Here is a 25225-nt window from a genome sequence, read left to right on the forward strand (position 1 = left end):
AGGGAAATGAGCAAAGTCTTGAAAAGGTACCTCACAAAAGAGGAAATCCAAATAGCCAATGAACATATGAAAAGGTGCTAACTTCGTTAGTCATCAGGGAAATGCAAATGAAAACCACAAAGTAATATCAGCACTTGCCCACCAGAAAGGGTAGATGAAAAACACAGAAAATAAAGAATTAGTGAAGAGTGAAACAACTAGAACTCCCAAACACTGCTGGTGGGAATGTCAACTGGTACAAGCACTTTGGAAAACTGGTTGGCAGTATCTACTAAAGCAGAACATACGCATACCCTGTGACCTAGCAACTCTACTCCTCCACTGGTACTCAAAGCAGCCCTATGTTCACCAAGACTCAGATGAGAATGAAGAGTGCAGCAATAAACCTGACAGTTAAAAACTGGTAAAAGATGAACTGTGGTAGACAAGCAATGAAATATCAATGAGAATGAACTATAAGTATGTGCACTAACAGGACTCACTCTCACAAATAACCAGACCTCAAACAATAATACTGTATATTCCACTTATATAATGTTTAAAAAAGCAGGAAAAACTAACATTTGGTGTTAGAACACTGGTTACAGGAAGATAATGACTGGTGGGAGGCCAATAATTTCTGGTTTCAATCTCAGTGCTATAGCAAGTGCTCAGTTTGTGAAAATTCAATAAGTTTTACATTTATGAGTTCTACATTTTTGTACATAAAAGTTCCACTTCAAAAACTTCAAAAGAAAAAAAAGGGAGAGAGGGCATGGCACACATCTAAAAAACGAGTAGAGAGAAGTTTTGTTATATTTGGAGGCACTATTAGTATCAATGAATGGTAAAATGTAATCTGATCTGCTCTGAACTATTTGAAACATATGTGAATAGAAAATTATTTTTTCCTAGTGACAGAGGAACATAATACTGCTATCAAAATGGCAAATTACTCCATCATCCTTGAAATTCAGTGTCTGAAGTCTCTTTGAAGTCAGTTTCAAAGCATTGTACAATTTTTTATCTTAGAAATGTCATTTAAATTGCATTTTAAAATTCTTATTGACTAGAATTCTCTTGCTTCATATCTTCTGTCCCAAGCCAGCCATGGACTGTGTGTGTGAGCTACAAGCATTTGAGCACATGAGGGAACTGGACTGACATTGCTGCTCTGTCTGGGCTGTCGATGTATGTGTCTTTTTCACTTGCTCTGTCTTTGATCCCACACAGCACCTGAGATGGGTGGCTTTACATCACTGAACCCCAAGAAAATGATACTTTCTGTGCCTGTGTGATTTGTTCCTGCCAGCCCAATTCACCTGGAGTGACCCTGACTGATTTAGTTGCATGTCACGGCAATCTTTCCTCCTAAATTCTGTTTCTCAGAGGCAAGGAATTTTAATTCTTCTATTGGGCATGTTTTAAACCCATAAGCTAGCTTATTTTAACATATTTATTAAAGTTAAAATCTAGCTGCTTCTTTATATTACTACTGTTGGTACCAGGAATTGAACCCAGGGGCACTATACCATTGAGCCACATTCTTAGCTCTTAAAATTTTTCATTTTGAGAAAGGGTCTTGCTAAATTGTCTATCTTGGCCTTTAATTTGTGATCCTCCTGCCTCAATCTCTCCAACTGCTGGGATTATAGGCATAAACCCCCATGCCTGGACTGATCTAGCTTATTTTTTATTTATTTATTTATTTATTTTTAAAATTTTTTATTGTTGGCTATTCAAAACATTACATAGTTCTTGATATATCACATTTCACAATTTGATTCAAGTGGGTTATGAGCTCCCATTTTTACCCCATATACAGATTGCAGAATCACATCAGTTACACATCCATTGATTTACATATTGCCATACTAGTGTCTGTTGTATTCTGCTGCCTTTCCTATCCTCTACTATCCCCCCTCCCCTCCCCTCCCCTCCCCTCCCCTTCCCTCCCCTCTTCTCTCTCTGCTCCCTCTACTGACATTCGTTTGTCCCCCTTATATTATTTTTCCCCTTCCCCTCACTTCCTCTTGTATGTACTTTTGTATAACTCTGAGGGTCTCCTTCCATTTCCATGCATTTTCCCTTCTCTCTCCCTTTCCCTCCCACCTCTCATCCCTGTTTAATGTTAATCTTCTTCTCATGCTCTTCGACCCTACTCTGTTCTTAGTTACTCTCCTTATATCAAAGAAGACATTTGGCATTTGTTTTTTAGGGATTGGCTAGCTTCACTTAGCATAATCTGCTCTAATGCCATCCATTTCCCTGTAAATTCTATGATTTTGTCATTTTTTAATGCAGAGTAATACTCCATTGTGTATAAATGCCACATTTTTTTTATCCATTCATCCATTGAAGGGCATCTAGGTTGGTTCCACAGTCTAGCTATTGTGAATTGTGCTGATCTAGCTTATTTTTAAGTAATAAGCTTCTTAAAAACTTCCTTATTTCTAAATTTTTGACATAATTCATTGATTTTCCTTCCATCAGAAGGCTTTAGTACTTTTTAAATATTTTTTTTAGTTGTAGTTGAACACAATACCTTTATTTTATTTATTTATTTTATGTGGTGCTGAGGATTGATGGAATATATTATGAGTACATTTCCTTTCATAGAAAAAAATATTTTTTAATGTTAACTTCTTAATCTTTATTTTTTTTTTAATTTTTTTTTTTTTTAATCTTTGAGGTGCTGGGGATTGAATCTGGGCACTTGCACATGCTAGGCAAGCTCTACCCTCAGCCCCAGATTATCTGTATTCTTATGACTGCCATTCTGACTGATATGTGATGAAATCTCAATACAGTTTTGATTTGCATTTACCTAATTGCTAATGATGTTGAAAATTTTTTTGTATATTGTTGGCCTTCTGTATTTCTTATTTTGAGAGGTATCTATTTAATTCATTTGCCCACTTATTAACTGGGTTATTTTATTTTTATTTTGGTGTTAAGTTTTTTGAGTTCTTTATATATTCTAGATATTAATCCTGTCAGAAGAGTAGCTAGCAAAGATTTTACTATTCTGTAGGCTTCCTATACTATGCAGAAGCATCAGTGTTCTGAAAATTTTTTTTTTGTCCATCAACAGATTTATTAACAAAATGTGATACATACATAGAATGGAATATTATTGGGGCCTTGGAAGGAAATTCTGAAATATGCTACAACATAAATGAAACTTGAGAACATTAAGCTAAGTGAAATAAACCAGTTTGAGACTTTGTATGTAGATATGAGGTATTTATAATAGTCAATTGGTAGAGACAGAAAGATGGTAGCTGTCAGTGGCAGGGGAGAGAATTATGAAAGTAATGGTTCTTGTTAATGATTATGAAGTTTTGGTTTTACAAGATTAAGAATTCTGGAAATTGGTTGCATAAAAATGTAAATGTATCTAACTGTACTGAACTGTACATTCTGAAGTCATTAAGATGGTAAAGATCATGTTAGATATGGTTTACCACATTTTTTTTTAAAAGTATAAGATGAGAAGGGACAGAAATGGTCACCTCTAGTAGGAAAGAAGCATTATTTTATTTTTTTTAAATTTTTTATTGTTGGTTGTTCAAAACATTACATAGTTCTTGACATATCATATTTCACACTTTGATTCAAGTGGGCTGAAATTTTATGATATGATTTGGCATGGGCCTTACTCAAAAGTGCTGAGCACTTCGGGCCCTTTAAATCTAGAAACTTGTATTATTCAGTTCTAGGGCAATTTCTTACATTATAAGATAATTAATGACTTCCTTCCTTTCATCTTCTTTCTTCTCTGTGGGATGTCTTTTAGCTGAACCTTGGATCACCTTAATGCTCTAATTTTCTTATCTTTTTCTATTCTTCCTTTATCTTTTCTTCCCTTCCTTCCTTCCTTCCATCTATCCACCCAATTATGCTTTCTGCCCTACTTTTGGGAAGAAGTTAGCTTTATCTTCCAATTCTCTTGAATTTTAAATTTCCATTTTATACTTCTAAAGCCAAACCTCTCTCTTATTTCCCTCCTGTCTTGACATCCAAATATTGTTTCATGGATATAATACTATCTTTTATCTTTGAGGATATAAATTTTTGGAAATTTCCTGGTGTTCCCTCTTATTTTCTTTTCTCTCCAAGTTTCCTTTTCCTGTATCATTTTCCTGTAAGAGGTATCTCTCAAATATCTAGTGATTTTTATTTTTTAATTTATATTTACAAGTGAATTTTTTTTTTAAATGCACTTAAGATGGATGTGGTAACATCAGCCTTTAATCCAACTACTCAGGAGTCTGAGGCAGTAGGATCCTAAGTTCTTGGCCAGCTGTGGCAGCTTAGCAAGAACCTGTCTCAATACATACATACATACATACATACATGGCCTGGCAGATGTAGCTCAGTGATAAAGCATCTCTGGGGTTCAATCCTCAGTACTGGGGAAAAAATCTTTTTTCTAAATTAAAAATGTATACTTGGTAAACATCTAACTGGTCTGGTGAAAGCAAGGTACCTATCCATTTCTTTGGTAGAACCCAAACATCTGAGATTCTAGGTTGTTCCTTGTGGGTTTTCAGTTTCTTTATAAGAGAACCTCTACCTGACTGTCAGTATTCTCAGAACCAAGGGATAAAAGAAATTTGGTGGAGACAGTGGGAGAAAGCAGTAAATCTCAACATTCAGCCTATACACTTAGTCCCTGTGATAGTATTAGAGTCTGTTTTCACCCTCTGCTATGCCTGGTGTATCCAAGTTTAGAGCTACTTTGATTTAGTTTTTTCCATTTCAACTTACTAGGTTGAGGAGGTAAAGGGGAATGTATCCCTCAAACTAGGCCCCTTTGTGTTAGAATTCCTATTTCTTACATTTTTTTTTTTTTAGTTGTAGATGGATACAACACCTTTATTTTGTTTATTTATTTTTATGTGGTGCTGAGGATTGGTCCCAGTGCCTCACACATGCAAGGTAAAAGCTCTACCGCTGAGCCTCAGCCCCCCTATTACTTACATTTACATTTCAGTTTCTCTGCTTTGTTTTCAGTTATCAACTCTTAGTTTTCCAGCTTCTAAAAATCTGTTGCTACCTCTTGTCTATTATTATATCTTCTACAAATTCTCTTGGTTTGGTTTTTATTTTCTCTACTGTTGTTTTAATGGGCTTTAGAAGGGAGTGGAAATAAACACATTTATTCAATGGGTTCAGCACTCTCTATATGCCAGGAAATATAAGGCTTAGGGGGACAATAGTAATACAGAAGTATAAAAAACAAAAACAATATTCCTTTTCTTAGAGAGTTTAACAGTCCAATTACAGGAGACAGATACACAAGTAAAGAAAAATAAACATACGTATTTGTTCCCATCTTGAACTTTCACAATCTGAGTAAAAAACCAAAGAAATTTGGAAACATTTTTGGATAAACTCCTTGCTTTCTTAACTTTTGCTATTTTCTGAAACTCAGGAACCAAGAGGTATTTCTCAATATCCTAATTCATTATCAAAATTAGGAATTTATTATTTATAGAGTTAGATAACCATGGACACTTGCATATAAAATTTGGTAGTGATAAGAGATTTAAATAAAGACAGGCACAAAAGGAGACATGAGGGTGGCAAGGTAGTCAGGGAAGACCTCTCTAATGATACTAACCATTCGGATGTCAGAAAACAAAAACACATTTCATACACAAGGAATAGAAATCAAATGGAAATATTCTAAGACAGGAATGTGCTTGGCATTTTGATTGAACAGCAAGGAAGCCAGTGTGGCTGGAGTGGACTATGTAAGAGGAAAAGTTATAGAGGATTAAATAAGAAAGGATACCAGTAGCCAGATCATATAGGACCTATGAACTATGATAAAGACTCATTCTGAATAAGGTGGGAAGCCATTTCTCTTGCCAGGCACAGTGCATGCCTATAATCCCAGTGATTTAGGAGGCAGGAGGATCAAAAGTTTATGACCAGCCTTGGTCAAAATAGTAAGACCCTTCTCAAAAAACAAACATTTTAAAAAAGGGGCTTGGGATGTAGTTCAGTGGTATCAAACTAGTACCACAACAAAACAAAACAACAACAAGAAAAAATCATTCTAGCTGCTAATGTAGAACAGATTGTGGTCAGGAAGACACAGTAGAGATAACAAGATTAACTAGGAGACCACTATAAATAATCCAGGTGAGATTAGTATCTTGACATAGTTCTTTCTGATAGAAACGGTAAGAAGTATTCAGATTCTCATTTTTTTTCCAAAGTAAACTAGACACACTTTGCAGATGGATTAGATATGGGATGGTAGTGAAGAAAGAACAAAGACTGAAAAGTTTTTGGCTTGAGTAACTGGAAAACTGGAGCTATTGTTTTTAAGAGACGCCTAGGAGAACAGTAGGTTTAAACAGGTTGGTGGGTGGGGCCATGTGGATGTTGAAGTTTTTTACATATTTGATTTTTGTCAATTTAAGTTTAAGACATCTATAGACATCTATACGGAGATGCAGAAGGGGGAAGTAGATGTATGCTTATGGACTTCAGTGGAGAATCTAGGCTAGAGAAATACAATTGGGACTAGTCAAGTCAGCATATAGATAATATACAAAGGCAGGTAACTGTATGACATTACTTAGGGAATAAGGATAAAGAGAAAATTTGAGATTTGAGTACTAAACCTTGGATGACTTACAATTAGAGGTCAGACATTTGAGAAGCAGCCAAGTTATAAAGAAGAGTCAAGAAAGAATGAGGCTTTAGAAATGAAGTAAAGAAGGTGTTCCAAGATGGAACCAAACATGAATAAGAATAGTGAAAATCACTGGTTATCATGGAATGACTGGGGCAAAGCCTACAAAAATTGTGGTATATATGTGTATTAAGAATTGTAATGCAAAAAAAAAAAAAAAAAAGAATAGTGTTACCTTAGATTAGGTAGAGGGAAGTGAAAGGAGGGGAAGGCAGGAGATGTGAGGATAAGAAAGACGTGAGGATAAGAAAGATAGTAGAATGAAACAGACTTTATTACTTTATGCATGTATGTGACTGTATGACCAATGTGATTCTACAATATGTATACTCAGAAAAATGAGAAATTATATCCCATCTATGTATGATATATCAAAGTATATAAGTGCATTCTACTGTCATATATAACTAATTAAAACAAATAAAGAATTTAAAAAAACCTTATACATATAAATAAATAAGAGAGTTCAAGGCAAAATGGAAGGAGAACTTAGAGAGAGTGAGCATATGTAAGTCTTCCAAAATGTTTCTTCAAAGGGAGGCAATAGCTAGAGGGAATTATGGGACCACATAGTTTTTTTTTTTTCTTTTTAGATTGGAGATTATTTTATATATTGGTAGAAATAACTCAAAAGAGGAAAAATTGATACATGATTTCAGAGAAAAAAGGGATAATTTTAAAGGTAAAGTCCTTCAGTAGGGAAGAAAGGGAGGAAAAAGTTTACATGGATTTTCTTATCCTCACTTCCCCCAATTACTTGGAAGGAAGAGTGATGATGGGATCTACATGACTTGAAGAGTAAATTTTTGGAAGAAAGAGTATATAAGATTCACCTGGAACTATAAGTTTATCTGAGGAAAGATTTTATCTCCACTAGTTTTTCTTTGGTGGATTGAACCCAGAGTCCAGTAAATGGTAGGTAAGTGGTCTACCGAAAAGCTACTTTCTTTTTATTTTATTTACACTTTTTATTTAATTTTGAGGCAGGCTCTTGTAAAGTTGCTCAGGTTGGCCTCAAACTTGTGATCTTCCTGCCTCAGCTTCTCAAGTAAGTGGTGTACCACCATGCCTCATTTCAATTTCTGGTTTTTAATTAGTCTCTACTGAAAAAGGTTTACGGCATATTTTCATTCTTGAGAAATTTCTTAATGACAATAAAATAATTTTAGGATCATAAATATCAATACAAACTTTTTTTAGTTTTATGATTCTTCCTTTATGTCATTTTTAAATGAAGTCATGTGAAATAAATGACCTAGTATCTATCTAAATGTTTTTTTTGTGTTTTCTATATATTTATCTTTTCCCTTTCTTTATCTCTATTTCTAATGTTCTATCATTAGCAGAAACTTTTATCATTAAGAGTTTTTACAAATCATAGTAGACCTAATTTTAGAAAATAATATCCTAGACTTTTTATCAATCAATGAAAAAACTAGCTTTAAATTGACATTTTCATCAGTATCCAACTTTGAATATAATCTTGGAGAGAACAGTGCCTTTTAAGTCCCAGTACTTCCTTTATCCTGAATCTACATTGACTTCCAAGTCTTTGTGGGCTTCGAATAAAAATGAAGAATCAAAGCTAATATAATCAAATATTCTGAACACAAGCAGCCACAGTAATTGGACTCTACAATGTCCAATAAATAGCATCTCCATACACCTGAAAAACTCAGGAATGTACTAACAATGGGAAGAAATGGGGTGGTAGACAACTACAATTACATATTTTGGAAGATAACCCAAGATACTGAGTAGATACTAGAATTCTTGACTGCCTAAATCAATGACTTAAGAATGGAAAGTGGGGCTGAGGATGTGGCTCAAGCGGTAGCGCGCTCACCTGGCATGCGTGAGGCCCAGGTTCGATCCTCAGCACCACATACAAACAAAGATGTTGTGCCCGCCGAAAACTAAAAAATAAATATTAAAATTCTCTCTCTCTCTCTCTCTTTAAAAAAAAAAAAAAAGAATGGAAAGTGGTCTTTTAGCACCAACAACAAAATTATGTACTATTTCCTTATTATTAGTTTTCAAGGCATTTATCTAATAGCTACTTCCATTTTCTAATCTGTCTCCTCATTTAGCATTATTTATTTATTGTTTCACTGTACTTTTCTCATGTCCAAAATATTCTTTTTTTTTTTTTTTTTTGGTGGTGCTGGGGATTTGAACCCAGGGCCTTGTGCATGTGAGGCAAGCACTCTACCAACTAAGCTATATCCCCAGCCCCTCATGTCCAAAATATTCTATATTTGGGTGAGAAGGAAATTACCAAGTTATAAGCATGAGGAAGGAAAGGGGCAAGGAGAGGCAAACATTAAATTATCACAATTTTAGCCTGAGAAACAGTAAAACCCATAAGGGGAACATTGTTTTAATAAGCAGTATCATCCATATATATCACTGACCATGTTCTAAGTCTTTGAAATTCTAGGGGTATATTTCTTAGAAAAGCCTAGAGAATTATTAACTTTCCAATTTCATTGTAACATAAACAAACCAAGTAGAAAAGACAAAGGGCCCTGGTTATCCCTAACTGTAAGAAATCCCAATTGTGGTCCTATTTTTAGCTTACTAGCATTAAGTGTTCAATATAAAAGAAAACACACTATTTGGTTTAAAATGGCATATAATAATAATTTAACTTACAGATCACATTATTATAATTTATTAGTATGTTATTTTGCCAAAACAACTCACCTGGTACAAAAAATTCTGTTGGCATAAACCAGTGAAATTCCAAATGAAATCCCAAGCGAATAGCTTTCAAGGTAACAAGAAAAATCAAATAGAGAACAGATACTGTGCCTGCAAGAAAAAAAAAATCCAGAAACTGTTTATCATTTTTATATGTGTATGTGTGTGTGTGTATGTGTGTGTGTGTGTGTGTTTTGGGGGGAGGCGGTTTGAATCTAGGCGTGCTTTATTACTAAACTACTCCCCAGCCCTTTTTGTTTTTTGAGACAGGGCCTCACTAAGTTGCTGAGGCTGGCCTTGAACCTGTGATCTTCCTGCCTCAGCCTCCCTAACTGCTGGAATTACAGGTGTATGCCACTGTGTTCAACTATTCTCTTTGTGTGTTTTACAGACTTTTTAAAAATCAAACCTTGTTTCCTTATTCTCGCCAAAGTGTGAAAAATTGTTACCTTCATTGATTATCTCTACTAAAATCAAACTGGGACCTAAAGAATACAAATAAGTTATATGAGTTACCAGAAAATAAAATAAAAACTTTAAGTAGTAAGCCTAAGAATAACTGGATGAAGGTAGCTCACATATTGTTAAATGCAAGCTGCTTAATTTACTTATGAGCTGAGTTTGATGGAAGACACAAAGGGTCCATTACAAAACTGTAAGGTTACACAGGAGAAAAAAAAAACAACACGAAACTATAACTTTTATTCTTTGCATTGATGCTAGTGACAGTCAACAGGCTGAAAAAGTCTGTCACAAAAATTAATGTGAAATGATAAGAAAGTAATAAATGTAGATCATAAACATTTGAGAAGGTAAAAAGTCAAATAATCCATAAACAATCGGATATAGTATTTACATGAGTGCTGAATGATTAGTACTGTTTGTACTTGAAAAAATTCCAGATTCCTTTCCCAGGTGTTATATACAAGGTGGAGCGGGCAGTCACAATGTTTTAGTAGAGCAGAAAAGTCAGAGGATTATTTCTTTTGAGGAAGTTAAGTCCAGTCATTATAGAGCATAGTCAGGAAGCCTAGGAATATCCTTAGATGCTAAATTCTTTAAAGAAGGTTTAGTTGTAAAAGAAAGGCAAAGTACCAAGGAAAAGAACAAAAGCTTTATATCCTTCAACCTGGTTAGAAGTCTGGTGATTGTTTTGCCGAAATGAGCAAATCCTTCCACAAGTTTCTATGCTTTCAAAAGATTTGTTCCACTGGAAAGTCAGCAAGCAAATCAGGAAACCACAAATGAGCCATATAAGCTCTACTGTGGGTTTAGAGATTAGCTGATTCAGAAAGGATGAAAACAAGAGGCCAAAGCTTATATAACCACAAATCTATTATTTTCTGTGTCGTGTGTGTAAAGTAGCTTATAGTGAATTTGGTTCTAAGGCAGAAAAGCAGAGAAATGTATCTTAACCTCCTCTTTTCATCTTCTGGAAACCCAGCTACATTTTGGGTTTCCACCATCAGATTCCTTGATGTGATGGATAATCTGATTATTTTATGCTATACTGCCTACCAGGGGATAAGATACACAGGGGGAGATAAAACCCTACAGTCTACTTGGGCCTATCAATTCTTTATGAATGACATCCTTGCATTTTCTCTAGTTAACCAGATTTGAGTTTACCCTGGGGATTGAAAATAGGGTTAAAACATTGCTTTAGTGAAAAAGAAATCACTGAAAGAGGTCTGTTACTTTAAGGAAACAATAGTATTCTAAGAAAGAAAATGCACTGAGGAAGAGAGCAAAAACAGAATAAACCTTAGAAGCTCGAGCTAGATAATGATATTCTAAGTTCAAATGATAATTCTATGCAATACTCTTAAATGGAAATGACAGGAAAAAAACATTCCATAATGTCCTGTAATAAGTTCTAATGTTTCCAACCCTTAAAGTTGAGGATTTCTATAATATCCATTTTGATCTCTCCTCCTGAAATTTTAGTCGATTTCCTCTAGTTGTACTCTCAGAAAAAATATAGAAGAGTTATCTAGTAAGGTTAGAATGGGAAACAAAATAACTTATATCTCAAAACACCAAAGAACAAAAAAGGACTTGAAATGATCATCTACATTTTTCTCTGTGCCAAAAAAAAAAAAAAAAAAAAAAAAACACAAAAATGTAGAGAACTATATGAACAAATTCAACATAGATGAACAGGCCTAGCAGGTAACTTTCTCCCCAGAACCATATTTTCACAGAATCTACCATGTATTCTATTACACAGAATTTCCACAACACAGTATCATGTCTTACCTAGGATATTAAATTTTGAAAAAAACGAAGGAGATTTAAAATTGAGCAGTGGCAGGAGAAGCCCTATGAGGTAAAACGGCACTGTCTTGGACTTATTCCACCACTTTTCAAACTGTTGGACTTCTGTGTCATTGGCATGGAAAATCATAGAGCCATTGTCAGGATGGCCACCACTCCCAGCATTTGGACAAATCACTGCAACAGTAAAACACCACATTAGAGAAGACAATGAAAGTAGAAAATGTCCATCCCCACAGACTGATATTTGCTCAACTTTTACTAAACACTAAGCTTCTCCTTTATGACAAAAATGTAGAATTATATTTAGTCACATTAGGAATTTTTCACCTAAAAATGAATTAAAGATGAGGGAATCTTAGAAAATTTTGAGGTACATTCTTAATTTCTGTTGAAAACTATAAAATATCCCATCAAACATCCCTTGGTTCCAATGTGAGAGAGAAAATATTGGACTAAATGGCATTCAGTCCTATTTGTACAATAACACAAAAAATGTCATTCAGGGTAACTGTTGTACTATTAACTCATTAAAGGACAAAGGGTAGGTTTCTTTTAATACAAATAGAATATACAGGTTTGGAATAAAAAGCAGACATTTCTAGAATAACTACCATGGTACTTCCCAAACCTAATCATTGGTGAAAACTTAACAGCCTTGAATTTTAGCAATCCAAAATAATTCTGGAAGTTTATCACCCTTGATAGAAGCCCAACAGCTGGCTGACATTACTAGAAAATTAGTAAAGTGCACATATGTGTATTATGCACATGCGCATGCATACACATACACACACACACACACACACATATTGTTTGTTTGTTTGTTTTTGCTGGTACTGGGATAGAACCTAGAGATGCTCTATCACTGAGCTACATCCCCAGATCTTTTTAATTTTTATTTTGAGATAGCATCTCCCTAAATTGCCTAGGCTGGCCTCACACTTGCAAACCTCCTGCCTTAGCCTTCCTAGTCACTGGGATTACAGGCACATATAGCATTATGCCTAGCAAATGTATTTTTTCTTAATATTGATTTACAGGTGGCAATTTCTTCTATTATTAGATACTGTACAAATCATTCTTATTGTTTCTAATTTCACAAAAGAGCTTTTGATAGTAATCAGCATTCTTAATACTAGTGAAAAATCACTTATACTCAGCAACTGTCATATTCATCACTAGTCAAAGAGAAAGAACATTTATTTTATTATGAATTTTATTCTCTACCTATTTTTTGGTATGCCATAAAACCAAACATTTAATTTTTTCTCTTGTGCTTTCTTTTCTTAGCATCTTCTCTCTCTCTCTCTTTTTTTTTTTTTTTTGGTGGTATTGGGGATTGAACCAGGGCCTTGTGCATAGGAGGCAAGCACTCTATCAACTGAGCCATATCCCCAGCTCCTTTTTCTTTCTTAGCATCTTAACATGTACCTTTTTCTTCTATGCTCTGGAAAAAAAAAATTGTCTTTGCTAACTGTAGTAGTAAAGAGCACAGGCTATGAAAGTAAATTGACTAAAACATCTGCTACTTAACAGATGTTTTTGGGCAAATTAACTTCTCTGTGTCTTGGATCCTACATTTACAAAGTGGAGCTAACAGTTTACCTTATAGTGTTGCTGTGAAATGTTTAGAACAATGTCTTTGCCAAGTAAATATTCAATAAATATGAGCTACAATTATTTTGCACTAACTAAGATGGGTTGCTTCATACTTACCATACTGTTTCAAAATAAATATTAAAAGATAAATCAAGACATGCTGATATTAACACAGGTTATCACTATGCAAAGTAAACTGACTTTGCTGATGGTACTTTACAAATTATCAACATAATTGTAATATTTATGACCTCATGGATGGAATTACTCCCTGCTGCAGAAGAAATTCTATGAGATAATTAATAAGCTACTTCCATCAATGGTATCAGAATAGCTATACAGCAAAATCATTTTCTACTTTAAGACAAGATTCTTTGAAAATTCTGGAGTAATGAACAAGGTACAAGAGATTTTAGTAGAGCAATTCAAAGGAATTATTTTATTCTCAGGAATAAAAGCTGGTTATTCACTCATTTTCAATAGTTGACAATTGACAGGTTAATCAGGCTTAATTAAGGGGTAAAGTAAGACACTGAACAGCAAGCACTGGAATGTATGCTTCATGAGAAGTTTGACTACTGTCTGTTCATTATTATAAACCCAGTGCTTATAACAGCTCCTGACACATACTGGGCTTAATAAATATTAGTGATCAATGTGTACCTCCATAAAAATGGCATCAATTTTTCATTCCTGAAACCTAACTCACAAAGCTTTAGGTAATGTTCAAGGTTAACAACAAAACTGTCAACAAGGTTACAACTGTGTTTACATTCATTTTCCCTATGATTTCCATACTGGTTTAAGCCCACTGGCCACAATGGGTTTATTTTAGTTTTTAAAAATTTTTATGTTTTTGTGGTGCTGAAGATTCACCCCAGGATCTTTCACATGTGCTCTACTGTTGGGCTACACTGCCAGCCCCAAGAATTTATTTTTAGTAAATAAATTAAAGGAAAATTTTATTAGTCTCTTTTCAGTATCAGGAAATTATTTTATTAATTACAAATCTGTGTAGCCTATAGATTAGTAACTAAAATATTACACACCTAAAATTAAGTTAACAAACTGAAAACTATGCTTCTAGACACCTAACCCAAGAAGTGATGTAGGTTCTTGAAAATTTTTGATTATTCAGGTAATACAGACACTCTGAGCTTAACTATGTGTTGTATAATACAGGTTGCATATCACTTATCTGAAATGCTTGGGACCAAAAGTGGTTCAGATTTTGGATTATTTGCATTGATTTTACCAGCTGCACATCTCTAATTTTTGCTTTGTTTTGGATGATGCTGGGGATAGAACTCAGCACAACAAGCATGTAGGCAAGCACTCTAGCATTGAGCTACATTCCCAGCCCCCCAATCTAATTTTGGAACATTTTAAATTTCAGGTTTTTGAATCAGGGATATATAATATGTATGAACTAAATATTTTCCAGCTCACATTAACACAACCTATTGACTAGTTCACATCAACATAAACTTTTTTTGGAGTTTTTTAAAAAATGTATCCGTTACCAATAATTTAGTAGCAGCTCTGTTAACATAATAATAATAATAATATTGCACTTTTCATTTACCTAAAATAAATTCATAGGTTTTAGCTTAAATTCTTTTTGGACAAAGTGAGGAATAAAGAACCAAATTAAATTCCAAACTACTTACCAGGGTTGCTATTATTGGTTCTCAGTGTAGTGTCTGTGTCATTAATGTGATGAATAAAATCTAAAATTTAAAGACAAAAATGTAGCTTAACACTGAATGAAAGATGCTGAATCTATTACCCTCTAAAGTTTTTTATTTACAAAAATATTAAAATTATCTATCATGTGTAATATAGTATCTAGAACACTAAACCAAAACAACTTTATTATTTTTTTTTCTTAAATTTTTTTTAGTTATACATGGGTACAATACCTTTATTTTTGTTTATTTATTTTTATGTGGTGCTGAGGATCGAACCCAAGGTCTCACACCTGAGAGGCAAGTGCTCTACTACTGCTGAGCCACAACCCCAGCCCCACAACTTTATTATTACAGTTTCACCTTCTATAGCTTTCGTCACTTACTGGAATCATAATATTGGATTCAGAGTCCCACTTTGAAAATTTTTATATAATTTAATACTTTTTAAAAAATCTACCTACAAGGCTAAATTAATAGTAGTAAAAGCCCTGGAATGTAAATAATGTGTACAATTTATTTTTCTATATTCATGTTAATTACAGTTACATTTTACATAAAGTTCTAAAATATGCAAAAAGGGAAAACAACAATCATGCAGTTAAACTTACTGGGAAAAATCACTTAAGCTCTTTGTAAAGTACAATACGTGTTTTTATGGATCCAGGGCTGTATAGTAATTATTATACTCCCAAGAACCATTGAGTTAGATTAAAGGAAGTATCAAAGAAAAAAGCATATACAGCCATGGTATATTAATATGAAGTCATACTAATTTAGGGTAAGCCCTAAAGGCAATGATTGGTGTCCATAAAGAAAGAGTGAAATTTAGGTGCACACAAACACACACATCTACACACATACATGTACGTATATGTTTGTATGTATTTATATGTGTGTATGTATACAAATATAAATCTATGCACATACATACAAACCATTTAAAATAATGAGTAGATAGGATGGAACTTTCTTTATGAATGATGTGACTATCTAAATAGAATATCAAAAAGTACATGCAGGGCCCTGGGTTCGATCCTGAGCACCATATAAAAAAAAAATAAATAAAAACAAAGGTTAAAAAAAAAGTACATGTACAAAATTATTACAATTAACAAGAGTTCAGCAAGTTTGCTAGATTCAAACATACAGAAATTGGTTTATAATCAACAAACAATTTGAATATGTGATTAAGAGATATCATTATTTCTGGAGAGATAAAAATAGAATTCTGTTTCTTGAAGGAGGTGTGGGTTATATGAATGTATCCATTTAACCATTAATCCATTGAATATTGTAAGTCAAATATTCAAGTTATTTCAATGAATAAATTCTTTCTAAAAAAGAGAACTATATATATAAAATAATAGTTGAACTGGTGTGGCAAATGTGTATAATGTGGATCATGCTTTCTTAATGGATGTGGTATTGCTCCCAATGGGAGGAAAAAAACCTTATTATTTTTATATATCAAGTACAGATATACATACAATTCATGAACAGATTTATAGTATATCTGAGATATACTATATAAGCTATAGAGGAGAGGAATATGTAGGATCCTTATACTGTTGTTTCCTTTGTATGTTTGAAATTTTCTATAACAAAAAGTGCACATGTTGTATATTAAATCAAAACCACATTTACAAAAAAAATTTAAGGTACTAAGGAAAAAGTCTTTAAAAAAGATATGCAAGAGCTTTATCAAGAAAAATTTAGAAGATATTTAAAAAGCTTATATAAACAGAGAACTATGCCATGCCACGATCATGGATAGGAAAACTAAGTGTCCTAATTATGTAAATTTTCTCCACACCTATAAATCTAGTGTAATTCTAATCAAATTCTAAACTCAGTACCTTAATGGCATCAATAGTGCATACTGACTAAAAAGTTTAATGCAATTTCAATCAAATTCTAATTGGATTTCTCTGGACCTTGACAAGTTGATTTTAAAATGTTAGGTCCATAGACCCTAGTGGAAAAAATTATGGATTTGAAATTAAAAGTAAAGCCAAGCCACCAACTAGAAGATATTTGCAACACGATGGATAAAAATATTCCATAAAAAAGAAAAAGACCAATAATCCAATAGGAAAATGGGAGAACATGAATAAGTTACTTAACTGTTTATATAATTAAGAAAAGATGCCTAGTGTTACCCCTTATGAACAGATCTTGATTGACAAAATCTGTCATAATACCTGTGAGGAGAACACAGAAGGAGGGACTTTCATAATTGCTGGTACCAGTGTAATTGATAAAACCAGGATAAAGAATAATTTGGCAATTTCTAACAAGGTGAAAAAGTGAATATTCCAATTTCTAGAAGTCTGTCTTAGAGTTACAAAGCCAGGAGAAACTCCCACATGTAAGAAGGAAACAGAAATAGAGATGTTTAATAAAGTGTTGCTTGTACTAGCAAAATAAATTAAATGTTCATCAAGACAATGGATAAGAAAGTTGGGGTATATTCAAATTATTAAATATGATAAATCAGTTACAATGAACTGTGTATTAATAAATATGACAAAAAGCAAGTTGCAAAATAACTTGAATAGATTAAAAACATGAAAGACAACACTACATGTTGTTCATATAGTTATGCAGTAAAAACACAAAAACATGCATGAGTGAAAAACACCAAATTTAGGGAAGAAGGAAAATGGGACTGTGAAGGGGAATACACATGTGGCTTCAATTATATCTGTAATATTTGATTTTTTCATAAGAATAGAGAACTAATACAAATATGGCAAATGTTAAAACACTAAAGCTTGTTAGTGGGTACAATGGTATTTATATTAACTTCTGCATTTTTTTGTAGATTGAAATGTTTCACAATTTTTCAACAATAAAAATGTTTGGCAATAAAACATCTAATTAAAAATGCTAATTTTATTGTTTAAAATAAAAATAGAATTCCTGACCCCTCACTTAAATACTGTAGAGAGACTAGCTTTCATGTAAATCCATATTTTAAATATATAGTTTACTTAAAGGCAGCTAAACATACTAAGTTTTAGGTCTATCAATTATTAGGCAAAAGTAATTTGGAATCTTATTCAATATAAGATGAACTTCCTCTATCCAACTTAAAAAACATTATAAAGAGTACGTGGTCTGAATTTCTAAGACTCTTTTCAGAATTCAAGTAGCTTACTTGGGCAGACTACAATCTTGTAGTATGTAAATAATATATTTATCAGATAAATTCTAATATTTTTAAAATAAGTAACTGAAATTTGTTTCTCCTAATCTACAAATCAAATTCTTTATTTTATTTATTCATTTTTTTTTTTTATGTGGCGCTGAGGATGGAACCCAGGGCCTCGCACGTGTTAGGCGAGCGTTCTACCCCAGAGCCACAACCCCAGCACATCAAATTCTTTAGCAACAAACACTAATGATTTTCACAAAATTTTCTGCTACAATACTAAAATTTTTAACAATGCTTAAAATAGTCACTGGGTTATGACAATATTTTATATTAATTAGATACTTTGAAGGAACATTGTTTACTCAAAAATTAATGTTTGGAAATGAACATACACATTATATTTGAGATCATAACCATGGAAAACAAACTGAATCATAAATTTTCCAGAATTACATACTTACAGTACTTCTTATTTTGTAATATCCCAAGTCCTAGAGTTTAAGGCGGGAACTACAAGAGTAATTGTATTTGAAAGTAATTGTGTTAAAGTATATGATATCAATACTTACTAAAAATAAATTTTCCAGTATTAAAAAGAAAATTAGACATAAGCACCCAATAAACTATCATTGCTCCAATGAGAGACACCAAGGAGAAAAGGAGACTTGACCACTGCCCAAAGGAACCAAAATAATATCTGCAGACATCTGGATATTCCCAGGTAGTGGTATCCAATGAAGCTAGAGAAAATTAAAAAAAAAAAAAGAATAAAAACAGATGGAGATCACATATTCTATATTAATAATTTGTGTTTCCCAAATTAACTCAAAACATTTAGAAAGATTACTGATATTTTACCACCAGAAATAATAGCAATTAAAACACAGTAGAAGTTGGGCAGTAGAGCACACTTATTATCCCAGCAACTCAGGAGGCTAAGATAGAAGGATCACCAAGTTTGAGACCAGTTCAGGCAACTTAGTGAGACCTTGTCTTAAAATAATAACATGGTCTATTTTTCTTACTTGTTAAGATCTTGTTCTTTGCTCTTAGATATAATTTTATATTTTTCTTCCAGCAGATGTGTTGCTAAATTCATTTCTAAGCTTACTATTGTGAATGAAATACGTTTCCTGCTTTGTAGTTCTAGTTGATTCTTGACCTTATAAGCAGCTTACTTTCATGTTAATAGTGTTAATAACTTAGCATTTTTAATAAAAATCTTTTTGCTCATGATATGATTCTAAGTCTCTTCCACTTTTTCTTTTTTTGTTTCATTTTGATTTTTTGCGATACTGGAGGTCTAACCTAGGGCTTTGTATATGCCAGGTAAACGCACTACCAGGCTATATCCACCAACCCATTCCTTTCTAGTTTTTTGATTATTTTTATTTTTTGCTGCATTTGATGACTCAAAAGAAACCCTGAACAATTATGAGCATTATTATGTTCTAATGGAAACATTAAAATGGAGCATTGCTACTTTAAAGGGAATAGCTTTAGCATTTTATCGATGCTTGTACAAGTTTGGGAATAAACAGACATTAACATTGCTTTTTGCTTGTTTGGTTTGTCTGGGTACTAATGCTTGAATCCAGGTGTGCTTTACCACTGAGCTACATCTTTAACTCTTTCTTTCTTTCTTTTCTTTCCTTTCTTCCTTCCTTTCTCTCTCTCTCTCTTTCCATTCTTTTAATTGTTGATGGACCTTTATTTTATTTATTTATATGTGCTGCTGAGAATCAAACCCAGTGCCTCACACATGCTAGGCAAGTGCTCTACCACTGAGGTACAACCCCAGTCTCTCCAACCCTTTCTTAAAATTATTTTTTATTTTGAGACAGAGTCTTACTAAGTTTCTTAGGGCCTCACTAAGTTGCTGAGGCTGGCCTTAAACTTGAGAACTTCCTGCCTCAACCCCTTCCTTGAGTTGCTGGGATTACAGGCCTGTGCCACCAGATCCAGCACTAGGCCTTAACAAATTTAAACTGTGCCTTTTACTTAAGAATTTTAAACAGGAACAGCTACTTAACTCTGTTAGTGCCTGTTTTGGATTCTGTTGATAATTGCAGATATTTCTTTCAATTAATGTAGTGAATTACATTGGATTTCTTAATAATGAAACATACACGCTTTATGAGAATATACCTTACTTTAAACATAGGATATTATCCTTTTGAAATGCTGCTTTTTCTATCTGACAATGCTTTCTTAAGAAGTTTAGCCAGATGCAGTGGTGCATGCCTGTAATCCCAGCAGCTAAGGAGGCTGAGGCAGGAGGATCTCAAGTTCAAAGCCAGCTTCAGCAACAGCGAGGTGCTAAGCAATGCAGTGAGACCCTGTCTCTAAATAAATACAAAATAGAGCTGGTGATATGGCTCAGTGATTGAATGCCCCTGAGTTCAATCCCTGGTAGAACCCTGCTCAAAAAAAAAAAAAAGAAGTTTACAGCCAATGCTGTAATCCCAGCCACTTGGGTTGTGAATTAAGGGCCAGCTTTGGCAATTTAGTGAGGGCCTGGGTTCAATCCCCAGTACCAAAAACAAGTTTACAACCATATCTTTTTCTTTTTTTAACCCCAGGGATTAAACCCAGGGGTGCTTAACCACTGAGCCACATCCCCAACCTTTTTTTTTTTTTTTTTTTTAATTTAGAGACAGGGTCTCACTGAGTTTCTTAGGGCATCACTAAGTTGCTGAGGCTGGCTTTGAACTCCCAATCCTCCTGCTCAGCCTTCTAAATCGCTGGGATTACAAGCATGCACCACCATGCCCGGCTATTTTTCTTTCCTTTTTGGTACTGTCAGGTTTTATATTAGGTTGTGTTGACTTTGTAAAATGGACTGATACAAGTTTATCCTTTTAAATTTTGTGAAATAGTTTAAGTACCATGGGCCATGGGTGTTTCTTTTTTTTTTCTTTTGTTTTGGTGGTGGCTAGGGATTAAACCCAGGGCCTTGTGCATGTGAGGCAAGCACTCTACCAAATGAGCTATATTCCCAGCCCTGTTTCCTGTTTTTTAGTAGCTACAGAAAGATCTCAGAGAAGCTATGTTCTCATTTTTAAAAAGACCCTGGATTAAGATATGCAGTCACTACATATGTTTAAAGAGGTTTTCCAAGTTCAGTCAAAACTGAAAAAGAGCAAAACTAAGGCTAAACTTTCTCATTTAGGAACTAGAATGAATCTTCTCTTAAAACTTTAAAATAATACCCCCCAAGTGGCTAAGAGGATATTTGGTACCTAAATAAAGAAGCTGCTTAAAGCCAGGCAAGATAGTGCATGCTTGTAATCCCAGAGACTCTGGAGGCTGACACAGGAAGTCCACAGGTTCGAGGCCAGCCTCAGCCACTCAGCAAGACACTGTCTCAAAATAAATAAATAAACAGGACTAGGACTGGGGATATAGCTCAGTGATAAAGTATGCCTAGATTCAATTCCTGGTACCAGAGAGAGAGAGAGAGAGAGAGAGAGAGAGAGAGAGAGAGAGAAGAAAAGAAAGAAAGCTGCTTAGTAGAGAGAGGGAAAAAACAAGAGGTACAATCTGGTCAATTGGTTTATATATACTAAGAGCAAGTGAAATAAGTCCTAACTTACTTTAAAATGACCTAAAAAGATATTTCCCTCATCCAATAGGCAGGTGTGATACAGTCCCAGCTATTGGGAAGGCTGAGGTGGAGGATCACTTGAGTTTACAAATTTGAGACCAGCCTGGGTTGAAGACAGCCTGAACAACATCATGAGACTCCATTAAGAAAAAAAAAAAAAAAATAGATCTTCCCTAATCCAGAATTTTTATAGATGAGTAGAGGCAATGTGTTCACAAAACTTTAAGAATTGTTGAAAGCTGTGAATTAGGGGAGTAAATCTTTAAGTACAAAATTGAAAGACGTGGAATATACACATTTGGATCTGCCTCAATGGCAAGTGACTTACTAATACTCAAATCAATAATCTATTTTCACTGTGTCAAACTCTTACATATCATGGTTCGTGATTTCACCACTCTGTAGCAGCAATAAAGTGTTAAAAGGCCCATCAGTATGATGACGCACATTCCAGTGGTAAATCCAGCCTGTTTAAAATAAAAATGTAGAACGACATGTCATCATGTAAGAATAAATTCATATATAATCATACTAAGTGACCCTAAAAAATCATAAAACCTGATAAATCATCTACTTAATGAAACTTATGTCAATTTCTTATAAAACAATAGAGAAAACATTTTCAGACATAAAGTGTGCTAAAAAATTATATTACCTGTTTTATGCCCCAAGGAATACTTAGTATAGATGTTCCCATCATGGTATTCCAAATCATAAAACTGAAAACACAGAATAATAGCCATAAAAATATGGAATTAAACTCCTGAAATATTTTCATTAAGGAAAAAATTAAAATAATCTGTAATTTGTATTTGTATACCATTCAAGTCATGCTCCAAAAATTAATTTTTACTCACATGGTTACTAAACTGGTGTTTTTACCATATCCTTCAGTGCAGCTTTGAAGTTTATATGCAGAACCCAATGGACTATAAACATAGCATTCCTCAGGAGCTGGAACTACATGGTCTGGAGCAATCTGGTGAAAAAGAAACAGAAATGTCAGAAAAAGTAAATGTGTTAAACAGGATACACTCTATACATCAGAGTACATGATGGTACACATGTTTCTAGATACCATGAACAAAGAAAACAGTATGCATCCCTGATTAGTGAATTAAAAAATTATTTTTCAAATGTAGTAGTAGATCTAAAGAAACGAAAATTTATGCAACTGTCAAAATATTTTTCTCTTCACCTTTGTGAGAAAGGAGGAAAAAGAACCAGCAAAGAATAAAATTAAGGAAATTTAAATACAGAAGACTAGCCTTAAATGAGGAGAATTTCAAGAACCAAATGATTATTGAATTCTGATGAGAGGATATTTTCAGCAAAGAGACAAGCAGGGAATCTCAGAATATAAGGAATCGAGGAGTCAACAGATGGTAAAGAAATAAATAGTAAATACAGACTGTTAAAAAATATTTTGTTGCCTGGGATTGTAGCTCAGTGGTAGAGCGCTTGCCTAGCATGTGTGAGGCACTGGGTTCAATTCTCAGCACTGCATATAAATAAACAAACCAACAAACCAACCAACAAATAAATAAAAATAAAAGTCCATGAACAACTAAAAACAATATTAAAAACAAAAACAAAAATGCTTTATAACAGAGGAAAAAGGTAACCTAAAGGGGCTTAAGGAAAAGGCAAAACAAAGATTTTTTTTTTTTTGGTACTGAGGATTGAACCCAGGGGTGCTAAATGCCTCACTAAATTGCTGAGGCTGGCTTTGAACTTGCAATCCTCATGCCTCAGCCTCCAGAGCTGCTGGGATTATAGGTGTGCAGCACCATGCCCAGTGAAAAACAAAAATTTTAAAGGAAGAGTTTTAAGTATGTAAGCAAAAGGGAAGAAGCCAATAGAGGTTGAAGATATAACAGAGATGTTTCTTATACACATAGCTCCCAAGTTATCCTCTTCATTTCTTCCTAATTCTACCTTCCTATTTTAGAGGGAAAATAATACTGTTTCCTGATGCAATTCTGCCCATCTCCATAAGAATAGTTCTTTAAGAATAGGCAGTCTAAGCTGGGTGCAGTGGGGCATGCCTGCAATCCCAGTGACTCAGTAGCTGAGGCAGGAGAATCTCAAGTTCAAAGCCAGACTCAGACCCTGTCTCAAAGAATAAAAAAAAAACAAAAAAACCAAGAAAAGGGCTGGGGATGTAGCTCAGTGGTTAAACATCCCTGGTACAAAAATAAATAAATAAATAAATAAATAAAAATAAAGCAGTCCTAAAAGGCATAGAACCTGATGCATAAACCAACAATTTTTATATTTAGCAATTTTTATTTACAAATAAAAATTTACAACTCTGTGCTAGGTTTAGCATTTAAGAAAAAAAATTAAAAACACACACACACACACACACACATATATATATATATATATTTGTATATATATATATATATATATTTGTATATATATATATGGCTTCAAACTTTAAATTCCAGTTGGAGGACAGGAAGCTAGAAGATAATAAAAATTGACTCTATGGTATACTGTACCATAGGAATAACAAATAACATCAATAATGGGGACTAGAATAGTTGGAGAAGAATTCATGGAATAGATGGAGTATCAGGACTCAATAGGAATAGAGGATATGGATTGTGGAATGGTACAAAAATGAAGAAGTGGTATCCTTTTTCTTTTCGTGGCTCTGGGGATTGAACCCAATTTCTTGTGCATGCTAGGCAAGTACTCTACCACTGAGCTACATTCACAGCCCTTTTGAATTTTATTTTGAGACAGGGTCTTGCTAAGTTGCCTAGGTTGGCCTGAAATTTGTAATTCACCTGCCTCTGCCTCCTGAGTAGCTGGGATTACAGGTGTGTGCCAGCCACCAAGCCCAGCACATTCTTCTCTTTATGTGCATTTGGGTGGTGGTGTCTTGAAGGCAAAGAATATCTTCAGTGTTCTGCATGGTGTAGCGTTGAAAACAACTATTTCCCAGAGATACAAAGACATATGGAAAGGGTCTTTTGCCTTCTCTTTACCCATAGTCCTCTTGGGTCTGAATTCTGTTGTCCTCTGCCATGAGTAAAAATTTAAAAGGACGGGCTATGTCCATGTGAGGCAGGAGAAAAACCACCATGGCTAGCAAAGCAAATTGAGAAAATGTGAAAATAAAAAGTTATAAGGGGCAGGATTAGTAAGAAGTGGCAATTTCTGGCTGTGTTCTTACACTGACTATATAAAGAAACAACCTCCAGGTCCTGTGCCTGGTCTGCACTGCGTGAATGGAGAGACATAAAGCATGCCGGAGGGACAAAAAAATTGAAGGGTAGATCCCACTCTGGCAGTGGTCTAGGGTGGTGCCTGTCAGACTGAATTTACTATATATCACACAGGGATCGTCTTAATATATAGATTTGCTTCAGTAGTCTGAAGTGAGGTCTGAAATTCTCCATTTTTTTTACGCCCTCGGTAACACTATAATACCAATCTGTGCAGGCTATACTTTTATTAGCCAGGATCTAGGAGATGTTGGG

General features: G+C 34.0%; 1 protein-coding gene across 4 annotated transcripts in view; it reads right to left on the bottom strand.

Moving 5' to 3' along the window:
* Slc38a9 (solute carrier family 38 member 9) overlaps window positions 1-25225 on the bottom strand; it is a 111389-nt gene that overhangs the window by 32329 nt on the left and 53835 nt on the right. For all 4 annotated transcript variants that reach the window (XR_006854386.2, XM_046456283.2, XM_058583124.1 and 1 more), the window contains 7 exons: window positions 22589-22710; window positions 22387-22450; window positions 22105-22198; window positions 18694-18864; window positions 14947-15006; window positions 11657-11851; window positions 9401-9508 (listed from right to left, as the gene is read on the bottom strand). Coding sequence is in view for 3 of the 4 variants with exons in the window: in XM_046456283.2 (XP_046312239.1) it covers window positions 9401-9508; window positions 11657-11851; window positions 14947-15006; window positions 18694-18864; window positions 22105-22198; window positions 22387-22450; window positions 22589-22710 (814 nt within the window). In the remaining variant the exon portion in view is untranslated. The remainder of the gene's footprint in view (window positions 1-9400; window positions 9509-11656; window positions 11852-14946; window positions 15007-18693; window positions 18865-22104; window positions 22199-22386; window positions 22451-22588; window positions 22711-25225) is intronic.

The sequence above is a fragment of the Marmota monax genome, unplaced genomic scaffold (genome assembly GCF_021218885.2).
Source record: "Marmota monax isolate L192 unplaced genomic scaffold, Marmota_monax_Labrador192_F-V1.1 WCK01_AAM20220418_F8-fsc00037, whole genome shotgun sequence".
NCBI lineage: Eukaryota > Metazoa > Chordata > Mammalia > Rodentia > Sciuridae > Marmota > Marmota monax.